Genomic DNA, 19,070 nt, shown 5'->3' on the forward strand with positions numbered 1-19,070 from the left:
TATCATAGCAAAGCACTTCACAGTACACTAGCGTAATCAGACAAATATTGACACCAGCCAAAAAGGGGATATTAGGAGAGGTGACCAAAAGCCTGATCAAGATATGGTTTCAAGGAATGTCTTAGAGGAGGAAAGCAAGGTTGAGAGTCAGAGAGGTTTATGGAGGGAATTTTAGGGCTTTGGAGTGAGGTAGCTGAAGGTATGGCAGCCAATTGTGCAGTGGTTAGAACTGGGGATGCACCATTGGCCAGAAATGGAGAACACAGATTGAGGCTTGTGGATCTGGAATTAAAGACAGCAAAGACACAGAGGGATTTGAAAACAAGGATAGAACATAGAACATTACAGCGCAGCACAGGCCCTTCGGCCCACGATGTTGCGCCGACCTGTGAAACCAATCTAAAGCCCATCTAACCTACACTATTCCAATATCATCCATATGTTTATCCAATGACCCTTTAAATGCCCTTAATGTTGTCGAGTCTATTACTGCTGCGGGCAGGGAATTCCACGCCCCTACTACTCTCTGAGTGAAGAACCTACCTCTGACATCTGTCCTATATCTATCACCCATCAATTTAAAGCTATGTCCCCTTGTGCTAGCCATCACCATCCGAGGAAAAAGGCTCTCACTGTCCACCCGATCTAATCAAAGAACAAAGAACAATACAGCACAGGAACAGGCCCTTCAGCCCTCCAAGCCTGCGCCGCTCCCCGGTCCAGGATTGAATCCTGAATCCAGGATCCCCGCCCAATTTTCCAGCCTATCTACATACCAATATCCTATCCACCGAGCTGTCCCTCACAGCTACGATGCTTTGTTCATTACAACCTATTAACTCACCCCCACCCCCCCATTCCCGACCATGTGATCTCCAGGGAGAAGCGAAAACCCAGAGTGAAAAACCCCAGGGCCAATATGGGGAAAACAATTCTGGGAAATTCCTCTCCGACCCCCTGAGGCGATCGAAACGAGTCCAGGAGATCACAATGGCCCTGATCGGAAAATGCTTCCCAACCCTAGTCATTTCCACTTCCACGAACACCATATGAATTCCCTGCCCCCGAGACAGGTTCCCAACTATCCGCAGTCTCGCTCTGTACTGGCACCAGCATGATGATCATAGAATGAAGCCATGAAACGAGAAACAAGGAACAATTAGCCCGCGCCGCTCCCTGGTCCAAACTAGACCACTCTTTTGTATCCCTCCATTCCCACTCCGTTCATATAGCTGTCTAGATAAGTCTTAAATGTTCCCAGTGTGTCCGCCTCCACCACCTTGCCCGGCAACACATTCCAGACCCCCACGACCCTCTGTGTGAAATATGTCCTTCTGATATCTGTGTTAAACCTCCCCCCCTTCACCTTGAACCTATGACCCCTCGTGAACGTCACCACCGACCCGGGGAAAAGCTTCCCACCGTTCACCCTATCTATGCCTTTCATAATTTTATACACCTCTATTAAGTCTCCCCTCATCCTCCGTCTTTCCAAGGAGAACAACCCCAGTTTCCCCAATCTCTCCTCATAACCAAGCCCCTCCATACCAGGCAACATCCTGGTAAACCTCCTCTGTACTCTCTCCAAAGCCTCCACGTCCTTCTGGTAGTGTGGCGACCAGAACTGGACGCAGTATTCCAAATGCGGCCGAACCAACGTTCTATACATCTGCAACATCAGACCCCAACTTTTATACTCTATGCCCCGTCCTATAAAGGCAAGCATGCCATATGCCTTCTTCACCACCTTCTCCACCTGTGACGTCACCTTCAAAGATCTGTGGACTTGCACACCCAGGTCCCTCTGCGTCTCTACACCCTTTATGGCTCTTCCATTTATCGTGTAGCTCCTCCCTACATTATTCCCACCAAAATGCATCACTTCGCATTTATCAGGATTGAACTCCATCTGCCATTTCCTTGCCCAAATTTCCAGCCTATCTATATCCTTCTGTAGCCTCTGACAATGTTCCTCACTATCTGCAAGTCCTGCCAGTTTTGTGTCGTCCGCAAACTTACTGATCACCCCAGTTACTCCTTCTTCCAGATCATTTATATAAATCAGCAGAGGTCCCAATACAGAGCCCTGCGGTACACCACTAGTCACAGGCCTCCAGCCGGAAAAAGACCCTTCCACTACCACCCTCTGTCTTCTATGACCAAGCCAGTTCTCCACCCATCTAGCCACCTCCCCCTTTATCCCATGGGATCCAACCTTTTTCACTAGCCTACCATGAGGGACTTTGTCAAACGCTTTACTAAAGTCCATATAGACAACATCCACGGCCCTTCCTTCGTCAACCATTTTGGTCACTTCTTCAAAAAACACCACCAGGTTAGTGAGGCATGACCTCCCTCTCACAAAACCATGTTGACTATCGTTAATGAGTTTATTCCTTTCTAAATGCGCATACATCCTATCTTTAAGAATCTTCTCCAACAACTTCCCCACCACGGACGTCAAGCTCACCGGCCTATAATTACCCGGGTTATCCTTCCTACCCTTCTTAAATAACGGGACCACATTGGCTATCCTCCAATCCTCTGGGACCTCACCTGTGTCCAGTGACGAGACAAAGATTTGCGTCAGAGGCCCAACGATTTCAACTCTCGTCTCCCTGAGCAGCCTTGGATAGATTCCATCAGGCCCTGGGGATTTGTCAGTCTTTATATTCTCTAACAAACCTAACACTTCCTCCTTTGTAATGGAGATTTTCTCCAACGATTCAACACTCCCCTCCAAGACACTCCCAGTCAACACATCCCTCTCCTTTGTGAATACCGACGCAAAGTATTCATTTAGGATCTCCCCTACCTCTTTGGGCTCCAAGCATAAGTCCCCACTTTTGTCCCTGAGAGGTCCAATTTTTTCCCTAACAACCCTTTTGTTCCTAACGTATGAATAAAATGCCTTGGGATTCTCCTTAATCCTGTCTGCCAAGAACACTTCGTGACCCCTTTTTGCTCTTCTAATTCCCCGTTTGAGTATTTTCCTACTTTCATTGTACTCCTCCAGAGCTCCCTCCGTTTTTAGCTGCTTGGACCTAACATACGCCTCTCTTTTCCTTTTGACCAGTCCCTCAATTTCCCTGGTTATCCACGGTTCTCTAATCCTACCCTTCCTATCCTTCTTTTTTACAGGCACATGCTTGTCCTGTAGCCCTAACAACCGTTCCTTAAAAGACTGCCACATACCAGATGTGGATTTACCCTCAAACAGCCTCTCCCAATCAAGAGCTGCCAATCCTCTGATCATCTTGTATGCCTCTATTAAGTCACCTCTTAACCTTCTTCTCTCTGACGAAAACAGCCTCAAGTCAATCAGCCTTTTCTCATAAGACCTTCCCACCATACCAGGCAACATCCTGGTAAATCTCCTCTGCACCCTTTCCAATGCTTCCACATCCTTCCTATAATGCGGCGACCAGAACTGTACGCAATACTCCAAGTGCGGCCGCACCAGAGTTTTGTACAGCTGCAACATGACATCATGGCTCCGAAACTCAATCCCTCTACCAATAAAAGCTAACACACTGTACGCCTTCTTAACAACCCTATCAACCTGGGTGCCAACTTTCAAGGATCTATGCACATGGACACCGAGATCTCTCTGCTCATCCACACTACCAAGTATCTTACCATTAGCCCAGTACTCTGTATTCTTGTTACTCCTTCCAAAGTGAATCACCTCTCACTTTTCCACATTAAACTCCATTTGCCATCTCTCAGCCCAGCTCTGCAACTTATCTATGTCCCTCTGTAACCTGCAACATCCCTCCGCACTGTCCACCACTCCACCGACAGGTGTGTCATCCGCAAATTTACTAACCCAGCCTTCTACGCCCTCATCCAGGTCATTTATAAAAATGACAAACAGCAGTGGCCCTAAAACAGATCCTTGTGGTACACCACTAGTAACTGAACTCCAGGATGAACGTTTCCTATCAACCACCACCTTCTGTCTTCTTACAGCTAGCCAATTTCTGATCCAAACCGCAAAATCGCCCTCAATCCCATGCGTCCGTATTTTTTGCAATAGCCTACCATGGGGAACCTTATCAAACGTTTTACTGAAATCCATATACACCACATCAACTGCTTTACCCTCATCCACCTCTTTGGTCACCTTCTCAAAGAACTCAATAAGATTTGTGAGGCACGACCTACCTTTCACAAAACCGTGCTGACTATCCCTAATCAAATTGTTCCTTTCCAGATGATTATAAATCCTATCTCTTATAATCCTTTCCAAAACTTTGCCCACAACAGAAGTAAGGCTGACTGGTCTATAATTACCAGGGTTGTCTCTACTCCCCTTCTTGAACAAGGGGATAACATTTGCTATCTTCCAGTCTTCTGGCACTATTCCTGTAGACAATGACGACATAAAGATCAAAGCCAAAGGCTCTGCAATCTCCTCCCTAGCTTCCCAGAGAATCCTAGGATAAATCCCATCCGGCCCAGGGGACTTATCCATTTTCACACTTTCCAGAATTGCTAACACCTCCTCCTTATGAACCTCAATCCCGTCTAGTCCAATAGCCTGTATCTCAGTATTCTCTTCGACAACATTGTCTTTTTCTTGAGTGAATACTGACGAAAGATATTAATTTAGCGCCTCTCCTATCTCTTCGGACTCCACGCACAACTTCCCACTACTGTCTTTGACTAGCCCTAATCTTACCCTAGTCATTCTTTTATTCCTGACATACCGATAGAAAGCTTTAGGGTTTTCCTTGATCCTTCCTGCCAAAGACTTCTCGTGTCCCCTCCTGGCTCTTCTTAGCTCTCTCTTCAGGTCCTTCCTGGCTAACTTGTAACTCTCAAGCGCCCTAACTGAGCCTTCATGTCTCATCTTTACACAAGTCTCCTCCTTCCTCTTCACAAGAGATTAAACTTCTTTAGTAAACCACGGTTCCCTCGCTCGACCACTTCCTCCCTGCCTGACAGGTACATACTTATCAAGGACACGCAGTAGCTGTTCCTTGAACAAACTCCACATTTCAATTGTGCCCATCCCCTGCAGATTTCTTCCCCATCCTATGCATCCTAAATTTCGCCTAATCGCATCATAATTTCCTTTCCCCCAGCTATATCACTTGCCCTGCGGTATATACCTATCCCTTTCCATCGCTAAAGTAAACGTAACCGAATTGTGGTCACTATCACCAAAGTGCTCACCTACCTCCAAATCTAACACCTGGCCTGGTTCATTACCCAGCACCAAATCCAATGTGGCCTCGCCTCTTGTTGGCCTATCTACATACTGTGTCAGGAAACCCTCCTGCACACACTGGACAAAACAACTGACCCATCTAAAGTACTCGAACTACAGCGTTTCCAGTCAATATCTGTAAAGTTAAAGTCCCCCATAACAACTACCCTGTTACTTTCACTCCTATCCAGAATCATCTTTGCAATCCTTTCCTCTACATCTCTGGAACTTTTCGGAGGCCTATAGAAAACTCCCAACAGGGTGACCTCGCCTTTCCTGTTTCTAACCTCAGCCCATACTACCTCAGTAGACGAGTCCTCATCAAACGTCCTTTCTGCCACCGTAATACTCTCCTTGACTAACAATGCCACACCTCCCCCTCTTTTACCACCTTCCCTGATCTTACTGAAACATCTAAACTGATGATGGTTATAAATCACTCATTACCAGAATGAGGGCAAAGGCAGATCAGTGAACACAGAGGTAATGAGTAAAAAAGGACTTGGTGCAAGTCATGATATTGTAGCAGCGGTTTGGATTAGTTCAAGTTTATAGTCGGTGGGAGTAAGCAGGAATTGGCTCAGAGAACAAGAGGATATATGGGGGAATGCACCTGAAAGGAAGATATATTGGGGAGCTTGGCAACAGTACATACCTTAGTGCTGTAGGAAAACACAGTGCCATTAGCCAGCCCAATGTATAGGATACGCCATCGACAGTGCAAACTCAGCACCCGGTCTGACAATGTGAACTGGTCCAGCTGCATCTTGGTCTGTTCAAAATAAAAGCAAAGTGTTCAAGCAAGGATCTGGAGGTCCGGTAATTGCAGCGAGGCTAAGTTCTACACAGACTGAGCATGAGTACGCAAAGAAGGGACCTCCCCAATCTGATATAACCTGCACCAATATGTCTGGACTCATGAATTTCATCATTGCTCCCTCAGCTCATACCCGGCAGCCGGTGATTTTTCATCACGGGGTGGGACATCCGGATCCTGACATCCTCAGTAACGGGAAGGTGCTAGTTACCCTTGCTCAGAGCAAGGCACAGGAGACGGTTAGAGGTCTTGCCTCATTCTGGGTGCGCGATGGTTTCAAACAATCAACCTGAACACTTTAGATATCCAATTTCAATCAAGCCTCTGTTTGCATATACTACGCTTGTATTCCGTTGAGTATAAACGATTAAGAGGTGATCTAATTCAAGGATTAAAGATGATTAAACTGTTTCCTCCAGTGGGGGAGTCCAGAACAAGGGGACATAACCTTAGGATTAGATCATTCAGAGTGATGCCAAGAAGTTCCCTCTTGCAAATAAAAAGCTGGTGGTCATCTGAAAATGTCAGAACTGATAAACTGATATTGGTAGAGCTTTGTGCAACATGGAGGGATTTGGGACTACGGTGTAGGCAAATGGAGGTTGAAGTACTAATCAAACATGGGCTAATTAGATAGGTGAACAGGTGATGGTTTGAATAACAGCCTCATGTTGGATTGCAATCACCTCAAGGAGCTGAACTTCTATTCTATATATTCTTTTGATGTTAATAATGGAGTTGAAGAATCCATGTGTTACTCTGACCCACCTTGACATCATAGCGCCGCACAGTGTGGTCGCTGGACCCCGTGTACAGACATGCTGCCTTCCTTTGAAGGTGGACAATCAGTAAGCAGTTCACCTTTGTACTGTGACCCTCGAAGGTACCGACACATTTCCGACTCTGAAATAGTACAACACAAGTGTCAAAGTCTTTAGGAGGACAGATAACTGAGTGTTCAAAAGGACATGGAAGGATGAAAACATGTCATATCCTTTATAACGCTGAAATGTGAAATACTCAATCTGAAAAAAATAATCCCAACATTGACTGGCCATGAATCTTGATCAGCTTCCAGGCTAGCTTGTTATGTCCGTTCCCTAAGCCCACAGAAGTGTAGAGAGTTTACAGCAGACAGCCATTCAGTCCATTGTGACTGTGACAGCTCTCAGTTCAAGCAATCATAGTGGTCCACATTATTTCCAGAGTTCTTGATTATTTTGTGTCTCAACTATTTATCCAATTTTCACTTAACAGATGCAATAGTCCTCATCAAACACTCTGCGGCAAAAGCATTCCAAGCTCCAACAATCCTCTGTGTAAATAAATCAATTCCGTCGCTGCTGTGATAACTTCTAAACCAAGACTAGATAGCTAGCCTGGGTGATAAAACAAAAGCTTAATCTCTACATCCTTTGACTTTTTATTTAGGGACACATTACAAACATGCGCCTCCAAATCCAACACTAGTTTTCCCTATTTATAATATTTAAATGACCATTTTCCCCTGAGCAGATAGGTCACTGTGTCCCACCATTGTCATAGAAACTTAGCTCACAGAAGGGCGTCATCATGCCACTTCTGATTTCTTGAAGAGCAGTTGTCTTGAGCTCAAGTGAGTCCCCAGTTAATGCCCACCACCTGAATACAACTAAATATTCAATTAAGATACAACTTAAGATCTTTGACCAGATCCCTCAGCATTTTGGTAAGATCAAGTTAGGGACCAATAACGTTTTGTTTATAGTAGACAAAATTGAGGTTCAAGATGCTTGCAAATAGAATAAAGCCACAAGATTCCATGTGTTTTGAACAAAATAAACTTTACAACTTACAATATCTATCATCTACTTCATCAGTCAGGGTTGATGTGAGGTACATATGGATTAACAAGCCAACAGTGATCAAATACACCACACTGCACCACAAATGCAAAGTACAATCAAAACAGATTCCACCAAGTATCCAAAACTGTCACAATCCTATTTAATTCTTGATCAAAGATCCTTTGTTTGAAGGAGAATAACCCAGCTTCTTCAACCTAATCTTGTAGCTAAAATCCTTCATGTAGCTGCAACCTCAGTCAGGCACAACGTATTACTGCGAACCCCTTCTGCATAGTCAAAAGCAAGCATTTATGTCCATAATGGAGAATGCACAACACTGTGGGGGAAGATCCTAAAACACTGGCAAAGAGAATCCCATGTAACAAAAGGATGAATTAATTGGTCAGTCCTCAGCCCAAAAACAGACAGCCCATTGAAATCTTTTTGAACAGCTCTTACCACCAGACTATGGACGCGGACAGTTTTATCAGCAGAGCAGGTGTAGAGCTGACCATTGTATATCAGCAGGGAATTCACAGCTGCCTGGTGACTCTCGAAGGTTCCCTCGGTGGGATCTTCTTCCACCACACCATCTGAAGACACCTCTAAGAAGAGAGGCACGTCAGCAGTTACATTGAGAAATATTATAGAATCAACACATGTTTGTATGTCAAATTCATCACAATTAAACTATCAAGCCTCCCACTTTTTAAAGATCAGAGCCAGAGGATCCTCTAATTAAACACTGGGTTTGATACCTGATGTGTTCCTTGATCCCTTGAATGACGACCCAGGAGTCTGTGTCTCAGCCACACTGTTCAAAATCAAGAAAACAAACATGGTATATTGGTCTGGAGGACACATACTATCACAGTTTTACACAGAACATAGTGCAGAGATAAGCACACTTGCCTCAGAGTTTGAACATTAAGGTTTCAAGTCCTAATCCACAGACTTGAACACACAATCCACATTCCAGGACAGTACTGAGGAAGGTACAGAGTTGCAGGATTTCAGTTTGTGTGTTACAAACAGATGAATGAGGAGTAGGCCGTCTGGTCCCTCGAGCCTGCTCCATTATTCAATAAGATCATGGCTGATCCGATGGTGGCCTTAATTCCACATTCTGCCTACCTGTGATTGCAGTCCCAACACTGATCCTTGAGGCACTCCGCTAGTCACTGATCGCCAACCAGAAAAACACCCATTTATCCCCATCTGCCACATTTTTGCCCACTCACAACCTATCTATATACGTTGCAGACACACCTTATGCCCTCTTCACCACTTACTTTCCCACCTATCTTTGTGACATCAGCAAATTTAGCAACCATACATTTGATTCCTTAATCTAAGTCATTGATGTTAATTGTAAATATTGAGGACCAGCACTGATCCCTGTAGCATTCCACTCATCTCACCAACGTAAAAAGAACCAAGTTATGCCTACTTTCTTCTTCCTATTAGATAACCAATCCTCTATTCATGCTAATATGTTATCACCTATACCTTGAGTTCTTATTTTGCATGATAATCTTTGATTTGACACCTTGTCAAATGCCTTGTGGATATCTAAGTGAAGCACATCCGCAGGTTCCCCTTTATCCACCTTACTTGTTACTTCCTCAAAGAACTCCAATAAATTAGTCAAATATGCTGTCCCTTTCGCAAAGCCATGTTGACACAGATTTTCTAAGTGCTCTGCTATAATCTCCTTAATAATAGATTCCAGCAATTTCACGACAATGGATAAGCTAACTAACCTGGTTTTCTACTTTCTGTCTTCCTCCTTTCCCGAATAGTCACAATCACTATTTTCCAATCTGATGGGACCATTCCAGAATATAAATGCCTTATCTCTCTCTCAATTGGATGTTAAAAAAATCCCAACGGTACTATCAAAAGATGAGCAAGGCAGTTAACATCATTATCACATTGTCATTTGTGCTCCATTGTGCCCAATTTGTTTGCAAACTGACTGAGTTTGAAATCATAGAAACCCTACAGTACAGAAAGAGGCCATTCGGCCCATCGAGTCTGCACCGACCACAATCCCACCCAGGCCCTACCCCCATATCCCTACATTTTTACCCACTAATCCCTCTAACCTCCGCATCTCAGGACACTAAGGGCAATTTTAGCATGGCCAATCAACCTTTGGACTATGGGAGGAAACTGGAGCACCCGGAGGAAACCCACTGTGCCGAGATTAAAAGAAAGGCTCTACTTAATACAAGCTCAATTTTCCTTTCACAGAGTTCCTCAGTTTAAGGTGATGGAAATGAGTCTGTGGGCACTGCTCCTGAAGACACTGACTGCTACTGGGTGCAAAACTACCCGAAGAGCCATGCAGCTGTACAATACGAGGGCAGATGGCAGTGAAGTGGGGAAAAACACAAGATGGGTACATAACACACAAAATGGCTGCCTGGCACATAAAAAGGTTACCTGAGAGAGAGACATTAAACAGGCACTGACTTTTAGTGCAGACAGCTACTTGAAATTGAAACATACAGGACAGACAGTTATTTAAAGTTAAACATGCAGGGAACAAATACTACAGGAAACAGCCAGGGTTTGAGGCACTTTTAAGATAAGGACAGATCTAGGACAATAAGGACTGATAAAGAGGTTAACCACAAACTGGAATGGGAATATATAAATGCAGGAAAACCAATTACTGTATGTATAGACCGAAACTAAGTCATTGACAGGGAAAATGTACCCATTCTATGAAACAATGCGATGTTAAAAGCTAATGTCTGGCGGCACGGTAGCACAGTGGTTAGCACTGCTGCTTCACAGCTCCAGGATCCCGGGTTCGATTCCCGGCTCGGGTCACTGTCTGTGTGGAGTTTGCACATTCTCCTCGTGTCTGCGTGGGTTTCCTCCGGGTGCTCCGGTTTCCTCCCACAGTCCAAAGATGTGCGGATTAGGTTGATTGGCCAGGTTAAAAATTGTCCCTTAGAGTCCTGGGATGCGTAGGTTAGAGGGATTAGCGGGTAAAATATGTGGGGGTAGGGCCTGGGTGGGATTGTGGTCGGTGCAGACTCGATGGGCCGAATGGCCTCCTTCTGCACTGTAGGGTTTCTATGTTTCTATGTATATGTCTGGCTGTAATGTTAACTATCGATCCTACTCAACTGTAACGATGTGTTAAATGGCTAATGTCCGGTCTATCCATTGTCTGAAAAGTATAAAAATGAACCACTCCTATTGTATCATTGAGAGAAGGGAGCTGCCTAAAGTACTGCGGAGTGCCAGTGCCTTTTCTCCATGAAGCTTCGTTAAATAAAACTGTATTGTTGAAACCTCCAAGTCTGACTCTGAAGTGGCAATTTTCCCACAACAATTGGCATAGTCGGCTAGGATCCTATTACTGGTAAGCTCCGATTGATTGGCCACGATCGGAAAGCCGGGGTAGAGATCACTGAATCTGTGGGAGTCAGACAAGGTCATGAATACAGCTTGAAAGGGGTTAAACTTAAGGGGTATTTGTAGTAATAAGTATTGTTGTATATGATATAGTGATAAGTACTAACTGCTGATAGTGATAAGTAACTGTTGCTTGTGCTGACCGACAAGAGGACAAGGTAGTGCCTGTCTCAAACACCCAGCCTTAGACCGGCTGTTAAGAGGAGGAACCTCCCACGCGAAGGCCAGGAGATTGAAGTGGCTAAAGAGACACCAAGGGCACTTAGGATTGTGAAGCACAAGTGGCAGAGGTCAGTTAACATCAAACTCTGTCATGGCGAACAAACGCAGAGCTGCCATCTGATTGCATGAAAGTTTGTAAAGTTGGGAACTGGACTGTCAATGCTGTAAAAGCGGTGCGGAAAAGGAGCTTGATCAACTCTGACCTAAACCAGACTCCGATGGAGAAGCACATTGCCGAGGTGGTAATAATGGAAGCCGTGAGTATAAATTGAAACACTGAGATGGTAGTGAAACACGGTGCTATAGTAATAGTAGCCGGGGGTAGTGAGGTCCCTACGGTAGAGAGCACACTTCACGAGGGAGTAATCGTGGCCGTACGGTGCCTAAAGCATGTTGCCAAGGTGGCAATAGTGACCGGGGGTAGTGAAGTCTGCGAAATGGCAGATAATGAAGTAAAGAGAGGATCTGCAGGTTCTCTCATTGAAGTGTACATGACAGACAGGAAAGCCTTAATAAAGAGGATGCAAAAGGATGGCTGGGATACTTCTCAGACCTCAGAACAGCAGAGAAAGTGGATAGATAAAGAAAAGAGAAACAAGACAAAGAAGATAGGAGTATTGTTAATACATCAGTTAGCTGGTCTAATTGAGCAAGTAGTCGCCTCTACTAAGAAGTGGAGTGAAGATAAAGAAAGGATTAGAGAATTAGAATCCCGAGTGAGGGAACTGGAGAAACAAAACCAGGTTTTAGAAGAAAAGCAATGGAGAGGGGAAACTGTTCCTCTACCTCCTTATGAGTCCACACAACAGGGACCAACCGCTCCTCCAGAGGAGTGGGAAGCGCCAGAACACAACTTAGCACCAGTAACCCGAGGGGGAACAGAGGCGCAGCCAAAGGCAAATTATAAATCCTTCACCCCAGGTGTGAGACAGCAAATAATGGCTTCCCTGGGTAAATTACAACCTAGAAGCGCAAACACTAAATTCTGGGAAGAATTAGACACAATCTGGGTAGGACACCAATTACACCCGAGAGACATACACCAGCTGGTCAGGGCAGCCTGTCCAGCGGATAAGTGGAGGCATGAATCCGTGCTGACGATCTCGGATTAATCCGCATCTTTCTAAATGACCGTAAATCCCATCCCTAAGGACCTTTTCCATCAATTTACCAACCACCGAAGTAAGATTAACCGCTCTATAATTACCAGGGTCATTTCTATTGCCTTTCTTAAACAGAGGAACAACATTCGCCACTCTCCAGTCCTCTGACACCATCCCCGTGGACAGTGAGGACCCAAAGATCAAAGCCAAAGGCTCTGCAATCTCATCCATTGCCTCCCAAAGAATCCTAGGATATATTTCATCAGGCCCAGGGGACTTATCGACCTTCAGTTTATTCAAAACTGCCAGCACATCCTCCCTCCGAACATCTATTTCCTCCAGCCTATTAGCCTGTAACACCTTCTCTTCCTCAAAAACATGGCCCCTCTCCTTGGTGAACACTGAAGAAAAGTATTCATTCATCACCTCGCCTATCTCTACTGACTCCATACACAAGTTCCCACTACTGTCCTTGACCGGCCCTAACCTCACCCTGGTCATTCTTTTATTCCTCACATAAGAGTAAAAAGCCTTGGGGTTTTCCTTGATCCGACCCGCCAAGGACTTCTCATGCCCCCTCCAAGCTCTCCTAAGCCCTTTTTTCAGCTCATTCCTTGCTAACTTGTAACCCTCAATCGAGCCATCTGAAGCTTGTTTCCTCATCCCTACATAAGCTTCCCTCTTCCTTTTCACAAGACATTCCACCTCTTTCGTGAGCCATGGTTCCCTCACTCGGCCATTTCCTCCCTGCCTGACAGGGACATACCTATCAAGGACACCCAGTATTTGTTCCTTGAAAAAGTTCCACTTTTCATTAGTGCCTTTCCCTGACAGTTTCTGTTCCCATCTTATGCCCCCTAATTCTTGCCTAATTGCATCATAATTACCTCTCCCTCAATTGTAAACCTTGCCCTGCCGTACGGCCCCATCCCTCTCCATTGCAATAACAAAAGAGACCGAATTGTGGTCACTATCTCCAAAGTGCTCTCCCACAACCAAATCTAACACTTGGCCCGGTTCATTTCCCAGTACCAAATCCAATGTGGCCTCACCTCTTGTCGGCCTACCCCGGGACATTAAGGGACAATTTTTTTTTAGCATGGCCAATCAACCTAACCCGCACATCTTTGGACTGTGGGAGGAAACCGGAGCACCCGGAGAAAACCCACGTAGACACGAGGAGAATGTACAAACTCCACACAGACAGTGACCCAAGCCGGGAATCGAAGCCAGATCCCTGGAACTGTGAAGCAGCGGTGCTAACCACTGTGCTACCGTGCCGCCCCAGATGGACATACCCATTTGATACTTACCAGGTGGTGGGATCAAACAGGGAGTCAAGTAAACTGAACAATTGGCAATATGAACAAACTCATAATCAAGACACTAAATGTTACCGGGCTAAGAAGGGATATGTGTTCCTCTTCAATGGTACTTACATGACAGAAACACCAAACCTCCCAAACCGTTTTGCAGTAGGGACAATAGGACCACTGACTGTTCCATGCCCTCAGAAGGGGCATATTCGGAGGAGAATAGTAACTCGGGTTATGAGCAAAGAATTCTGCGCTGACTGGGATGCCCCGGGCACAATGGGATCCTCACTGGGATATGGGTTCCTTGGAGCCTTATCTCTGGAAGGGGCAGCAGGAGTGATTAGTGCAAAGAATAGAAATCATTGTTTGTGGACTAACAGTCCTGGGAAACAGCACTTCAAAAGCACTGGAGGCTGTTAACCAAGAAATGGCTGAACAGACTATATGCACAGCAGACACGATACGCAGTGGACTACCAGTTAGCACAACAAGGGGGAGTGTGTACAATTATAGGCAATAAATGCATAACCCATGTCACAGACGAGTCTTATAACATTACACAAGTCATCAACAACATCAGAGAACAACTTGATAGCTTCAGGCAGGGACCCAAGGAAGGAAGTAACTGGCTGGAATGGCTAGTAGGGGGGTCCTGGGAATCTTACTTATTGCATGGATTGGTCATACTCATTTCAATTGTAATTGTCTGTTGTCTAATTGTTGGATGCCTAAAAGTCTGCTGCAAGGTTATGGTAACAAGAATTGTGCCAGGAGCCAGTGTATCCATTGAGGAAGAACTCATGATGAAGATCCCCGAAGACATCAGAAGAAACGAAGGAGGAAAGAAGAAGATTGACTTATATATGTGAATGTAGAATTGTTGGTCTGGGGATTATTAAAGTCATAATCCGGACCAAAAGTAGGGAGTAAAGTGGGGAAAAACATAAAGATGGGTACATAACATATAAAATGGCTGCCTGGCACATAAAAAGGTTACCTGGGAGAGAGACATTAAACAGGCACTGACTTTTAATGCAGACAACTACTTGAAATTGAAACATACAGGACAGACAGTTATTTAAAGTTAAACATGCAGGGAACAAATACTACAGGAAACAGCCAGGGCTTGAGGCACTTTTAAGATAAGGACAGATCTAGGACAGTAAGGACTGCCACAAACTGGAACGGGAATACATAAATGCAGAAAAACCAATTACTGTATGTATAGACCGAAACTAAGTCATTGATAGGGAAAATGTACCCATTCTATGAAACAATGCGATATTAAAAGCCAATGTCTGTATATGTCTGGCTGTAACGATGTGTTAACTATCGATCCTACTCAACTGTAACGATGTGTTAAATGGCTAATGTCCGGACGATCCATTGTCTGAAAAGTATAAAAATGAACCACTCCTATTGTACCATTGAGGGAAGGTAGCTGCCTAAATTACTGCGGAGTGCCAGCGCCTTTTCTCCACGAAGCTTCGTCAAATAAAACTGTATTGTTGAAACCTCCAAGTCTGACTCTGAAGTGGCAATTTTCCCACAACAGCAGGATACTACTTGGTGTCACAGCTGAGCTCTTTCGTATCTACTCAACTCAGCAGCAGGCAAGTCTGAGGACTCCGGCTGCAGTCTGTTCAGAAAGGACATTGCAGATTTATATAATGTCTTTCATGTAGTAAAAAGGTGAGAATTATGAAACAAAATTTGTTGTCAAGCTAGGTAAGGGGATATTCAAACATGAGAAAAAAATTGGTCCAAGAGGTTGTACTTAAAGGGAGAAAGAGAGAGAGAGAGAGAAGTAGAGCGTCAAAAGGATTTTAGCAAGGGAATTCCAGAGCTTAGGGCCTTCATCGAATCCTTATAGTGCAGAAGGAGACCATTTGGCCCTTAGAGTCTGTACTGACTCCCGGAAAGAGCATCTTACCCAGAATCGAACATGGGTCCCTGGCACCGTGAGGCTGTAGCGTTAACCAGTGCCACCCTGCTGCCTTGGCAGCTTAAGGTGTGACCACCAATGGTGGAGCGGTTAAAATCGTAAGAGGCCAGTATTGGATGTGTGCAGACACCTCAAAGGATTGTGGGGCTAAAAGAAATTTCACAGGTAGGGAGAAATGAAGCCATGGAGGAATTTGAAGACAAAGATGAGAATTATAAAATTGAGGGGATTGCCAGATCCACTCTTCAAACCACTGAGTCTTACCTCTTGGTGATTATGTTGGCACAGCTTGTCCCCATCTCGCTGGTTGAAGTTACCTCATTATAACCTGCTTTGGGTGGGTCAGAGGTGCATCGACGTGGGATCAGCTGCTCCCTCTTGGATGGGCTGTCAGGCTGCTCGTTAGCCGATTCTGGAGATTCGATGTCAACCACCTCTAACTGGGGTTTGGCAACTTCCACCAGCTCCACAGAGAAATCACTGTCTGTGCAGGCACTCGGCATTTCACTTTCCCCTTTAGGTCTACCCTTTTCCTTGGGTACTGAAGTGCCCTCTGACCCTGGGCAGGTTGAGGTTGTGACCTTTCCCTTTGGCATCCTTTTGCTTTTCAACTTGCGAGCGGGTCGGAATTGCTCGCTATCTTGCTCGGTGTCGCTGTTCTCACTTGCGTGCTCCACCCGGGGAGATTTCTTCTTCCTGAATTTCTTTTTCTTCTTTACGTCTTTGCTTTCTGAAGGAGTCAAGGATGACTCAACCACCTGTTCGCCTGCCCGGTTCTTAAGATTCTTCTCGGGAAGCCTCGGATCCTTCTGGCACCGGCTGGCTGGCAATCGACCAGGTTTTTCTGGCAGAGTAAATAACTTTCTTTCCTGGGGTGCCATAGTCTCACCACCTGACTGCAGTCTGAATGCTGGGGGAGTGGCACTGAGAGCTTCCTCAGGCCCACCTCTGGTGTGGTCTGCAGCCACATGAGTCCCCCCAGCACCCAGTGGTGCAAAGCCATCGGCCAGATACTGGAGAGACAGCGGTAATGTAATGGTCGGGAACCCTGTGGATCTGACTTCACCTACAGGAAACAAAGGGTGCATCCATTAGCCAAAATAGACTAAATGTAAGAGATCATCAAACAACAACTTGCATTTATACTGTGGCTTTACACATCAGGACGTCCCAAAGTGTTTTACAGCCAATGATACTTGGACATGCTGGCACTTTGTCTAAATTGTGCACAGGAACTCTTACAAACAATGAGATAAAGACTAGAACAGTACAGTAATGATGTTTGTTGATGAATAAATATTGTCCAGAAAAGCAGGGAGAATCACTTGCACACCCTCTAACAATTTATCAAACACCCCAACGTGCTGTAAAAGAGGATTATAATACAAATTATGACACTAAGCCACACTAGGAGATATTATGTCAGATGACCAAAGGTTTTGTCAAAGAGCTAGGTTTAAAAGTGTGTCTTAAAGGAGGAAAGCAAGGTCAAGAGGCAGAAAGGGAATTGCAGAGCTTAGGTCCCAAGCAACTGAAGGCACAGTCAGCAATGACAGAGCAATTAAAATAGAGAACGCTCAAGAGCCCAGAATTAGATATCTCGGAAGGTTGTGGAACTGGAGATTACAGGGATAGGGAGGGAGCAAAGCCGTGGAAAGATCTGAAAATACGGATGAGAATTTTAAAATCAAAATGCTCCTTGAGCTGGTGTCAAGGTAGGTCAGCGAGTACAGTAATAATGGCGAAACAGGACTTGCCGTGACTTAACACACTGGCAGTAGAGTTTTGGATGACCTCAATAGGATAGGATGTGGGAGATTGGCCAGGAGTGCGGTGAAATTGTCAAGTCTGGAGGTAAAAGCATGAACGATGAGTGAATTAGAGCGTCAGCAGCTGATAAGCTAAGCAGGGATAATGTCAAGTCATGTAATGTAATGAAAGTGGAAATAGGCAGTCTTAGAGAAGACACAAAACTGTGGTTGGAAGCTCATCTCAGGGTCAAAGGTGACACAAAAGGTGAAATAGTCTAGCTCAGTCTTGGACAACTATCAGAACAGAGATGGGAGTCAGTAGCTGGGAACAAGGTTTGGAGCAGGGATAGAAAACAATGTCTTCAGTCTTCCAAATATTTAATTGGAGGAAAGTCCTGCACATCCAGCATTTGATAGGCAGTCTTTCAGCAACAACATTGAGAGATGGGTAGTGTTGCGATCAGTTGAATGCTGTCAGTGGATGATATCCTCAAGGGCAGTATGTCGATGAGAAATAGAAGGAGGTCAACGACATATTCTTGGGGAACACCAAAGGTAATGGCGTGGGAGCAAGAAGAGATGGCATTAAAAGTAATAGTCTGGCTAAGATTGGGTATCAAGGAATAGAACCAGGTGAGAGTAGTTCCACCCAGCGAGAACCCAGAGAGAGGTTAGAGATGGTGTGGTCAACTATGTCAAAGGCTGCAAACAGTTTGAGAAGGATGAGGAGAGAGAGTTTACCTTTGACACAGTCATGCAGAATGTCACTCATGGCTTTGATAAGAATTATCTGTGACAGGGGAAGGAACCCGATTTGAGGGATTCAGACACAGCAGCTCCAGGAAAACAGGCAGATTTAGAAGGCAACAACACACTCAATGACTTTGGAGAGGAGAGGGAGGTTGCATTGGGACAATAGTTTCCAAGGATGGTGGGGTATGGGTTGGTCTTTAAAGGAGGGGGTGATGATGGCAGATTTAGAGAGAGGAAAAACACCTGAAAATAGAGAATCGAGGAAGCAGGAGTTGGATTTCATGGACAAGACTGAAGAGGGCTCGAGAGAAGATGGAACAGAAATGAAGAGAAAGATGCAAGTTCATGGCTAGGGAAGGGAAAATTAGTAGGAAGTATGGCTCAGTGGCTTAGTAGAAGGAAGGGGCATGATAGGTTGATCAGAGGGTCTCAATTGTAGTCTCAAAGAAGTTCACAGCTCCTTGTGCCGATTGTTGGAGGCAAGGGTGGAAAAGAAAGGGGAGAAGGGGACAGTTTTCAGTACAGAAAAGAAGCCAAGGCGATCTTGCATTTCAGGATGATCCTGGAATAATGAACAGTCTTAGCCGATGAAAGCAGATCCGATAGTGCTTTATATGGTCCAGTCAGATCTGATGGTGGATGACTAAACCAGTCATCTGTCATAATCTTCCAAGCCTGTTTCTCATG

At 45.0% G+C, this 19,070-nt stretch overlaps 1 protein-coding gene across 2 annotated transcripts in view; it reads right to left on the bottom strand.

The window, feature by feature from the left end:
• Positions 1-19,070, bottom strand: part of znf106a (zinc finger protein 106a) — a 72,593-nt gene that overhangs the window by 23,995 nt on the left and 29,528 nt on the right. For both annotated transcript variants that reach the window (XM_078233579.1, XM_078233578.1), the window contains 5 exons: positions 16,144-16,945; positions 8,617-8,672; positions 8,318-8,463; positions 6,801-6,935; positions 5,871-5,987 (listed from right to left, as the gene is read on the bottom strand). In XM_078233579.1, the coding sequence (XP_078089705.1) occupies positions 5,871-5,987; positions 6,801-6,935; positions 8,318-8,463; positions 8,617-8,672; positions 16,144-16,945 (1,256 nt within the window). The remainder of the gene's footprint in view (positions 1-5,870; positions 5,988-6,800; positions 6,936-8,317; positions 8,464-8,616; positions 8,673-16,143; positions 16,946-19,070) is intronic.

This window comes from Mustelus asterias, chromosome 18 (assembly GCF_964213995.1).
Source record: "Mustelus asterias chromosome 18, sMusAst1.hap1.1, whole genome shotgun sequence".
In the NCBI taxonomy this organism is placed as follows: Eukaryota; Metazoa; Chordata; class Chondrichthyes; order Carcharhiniformes; family Triakidae; genus Mustelus; species Mustelus asterias.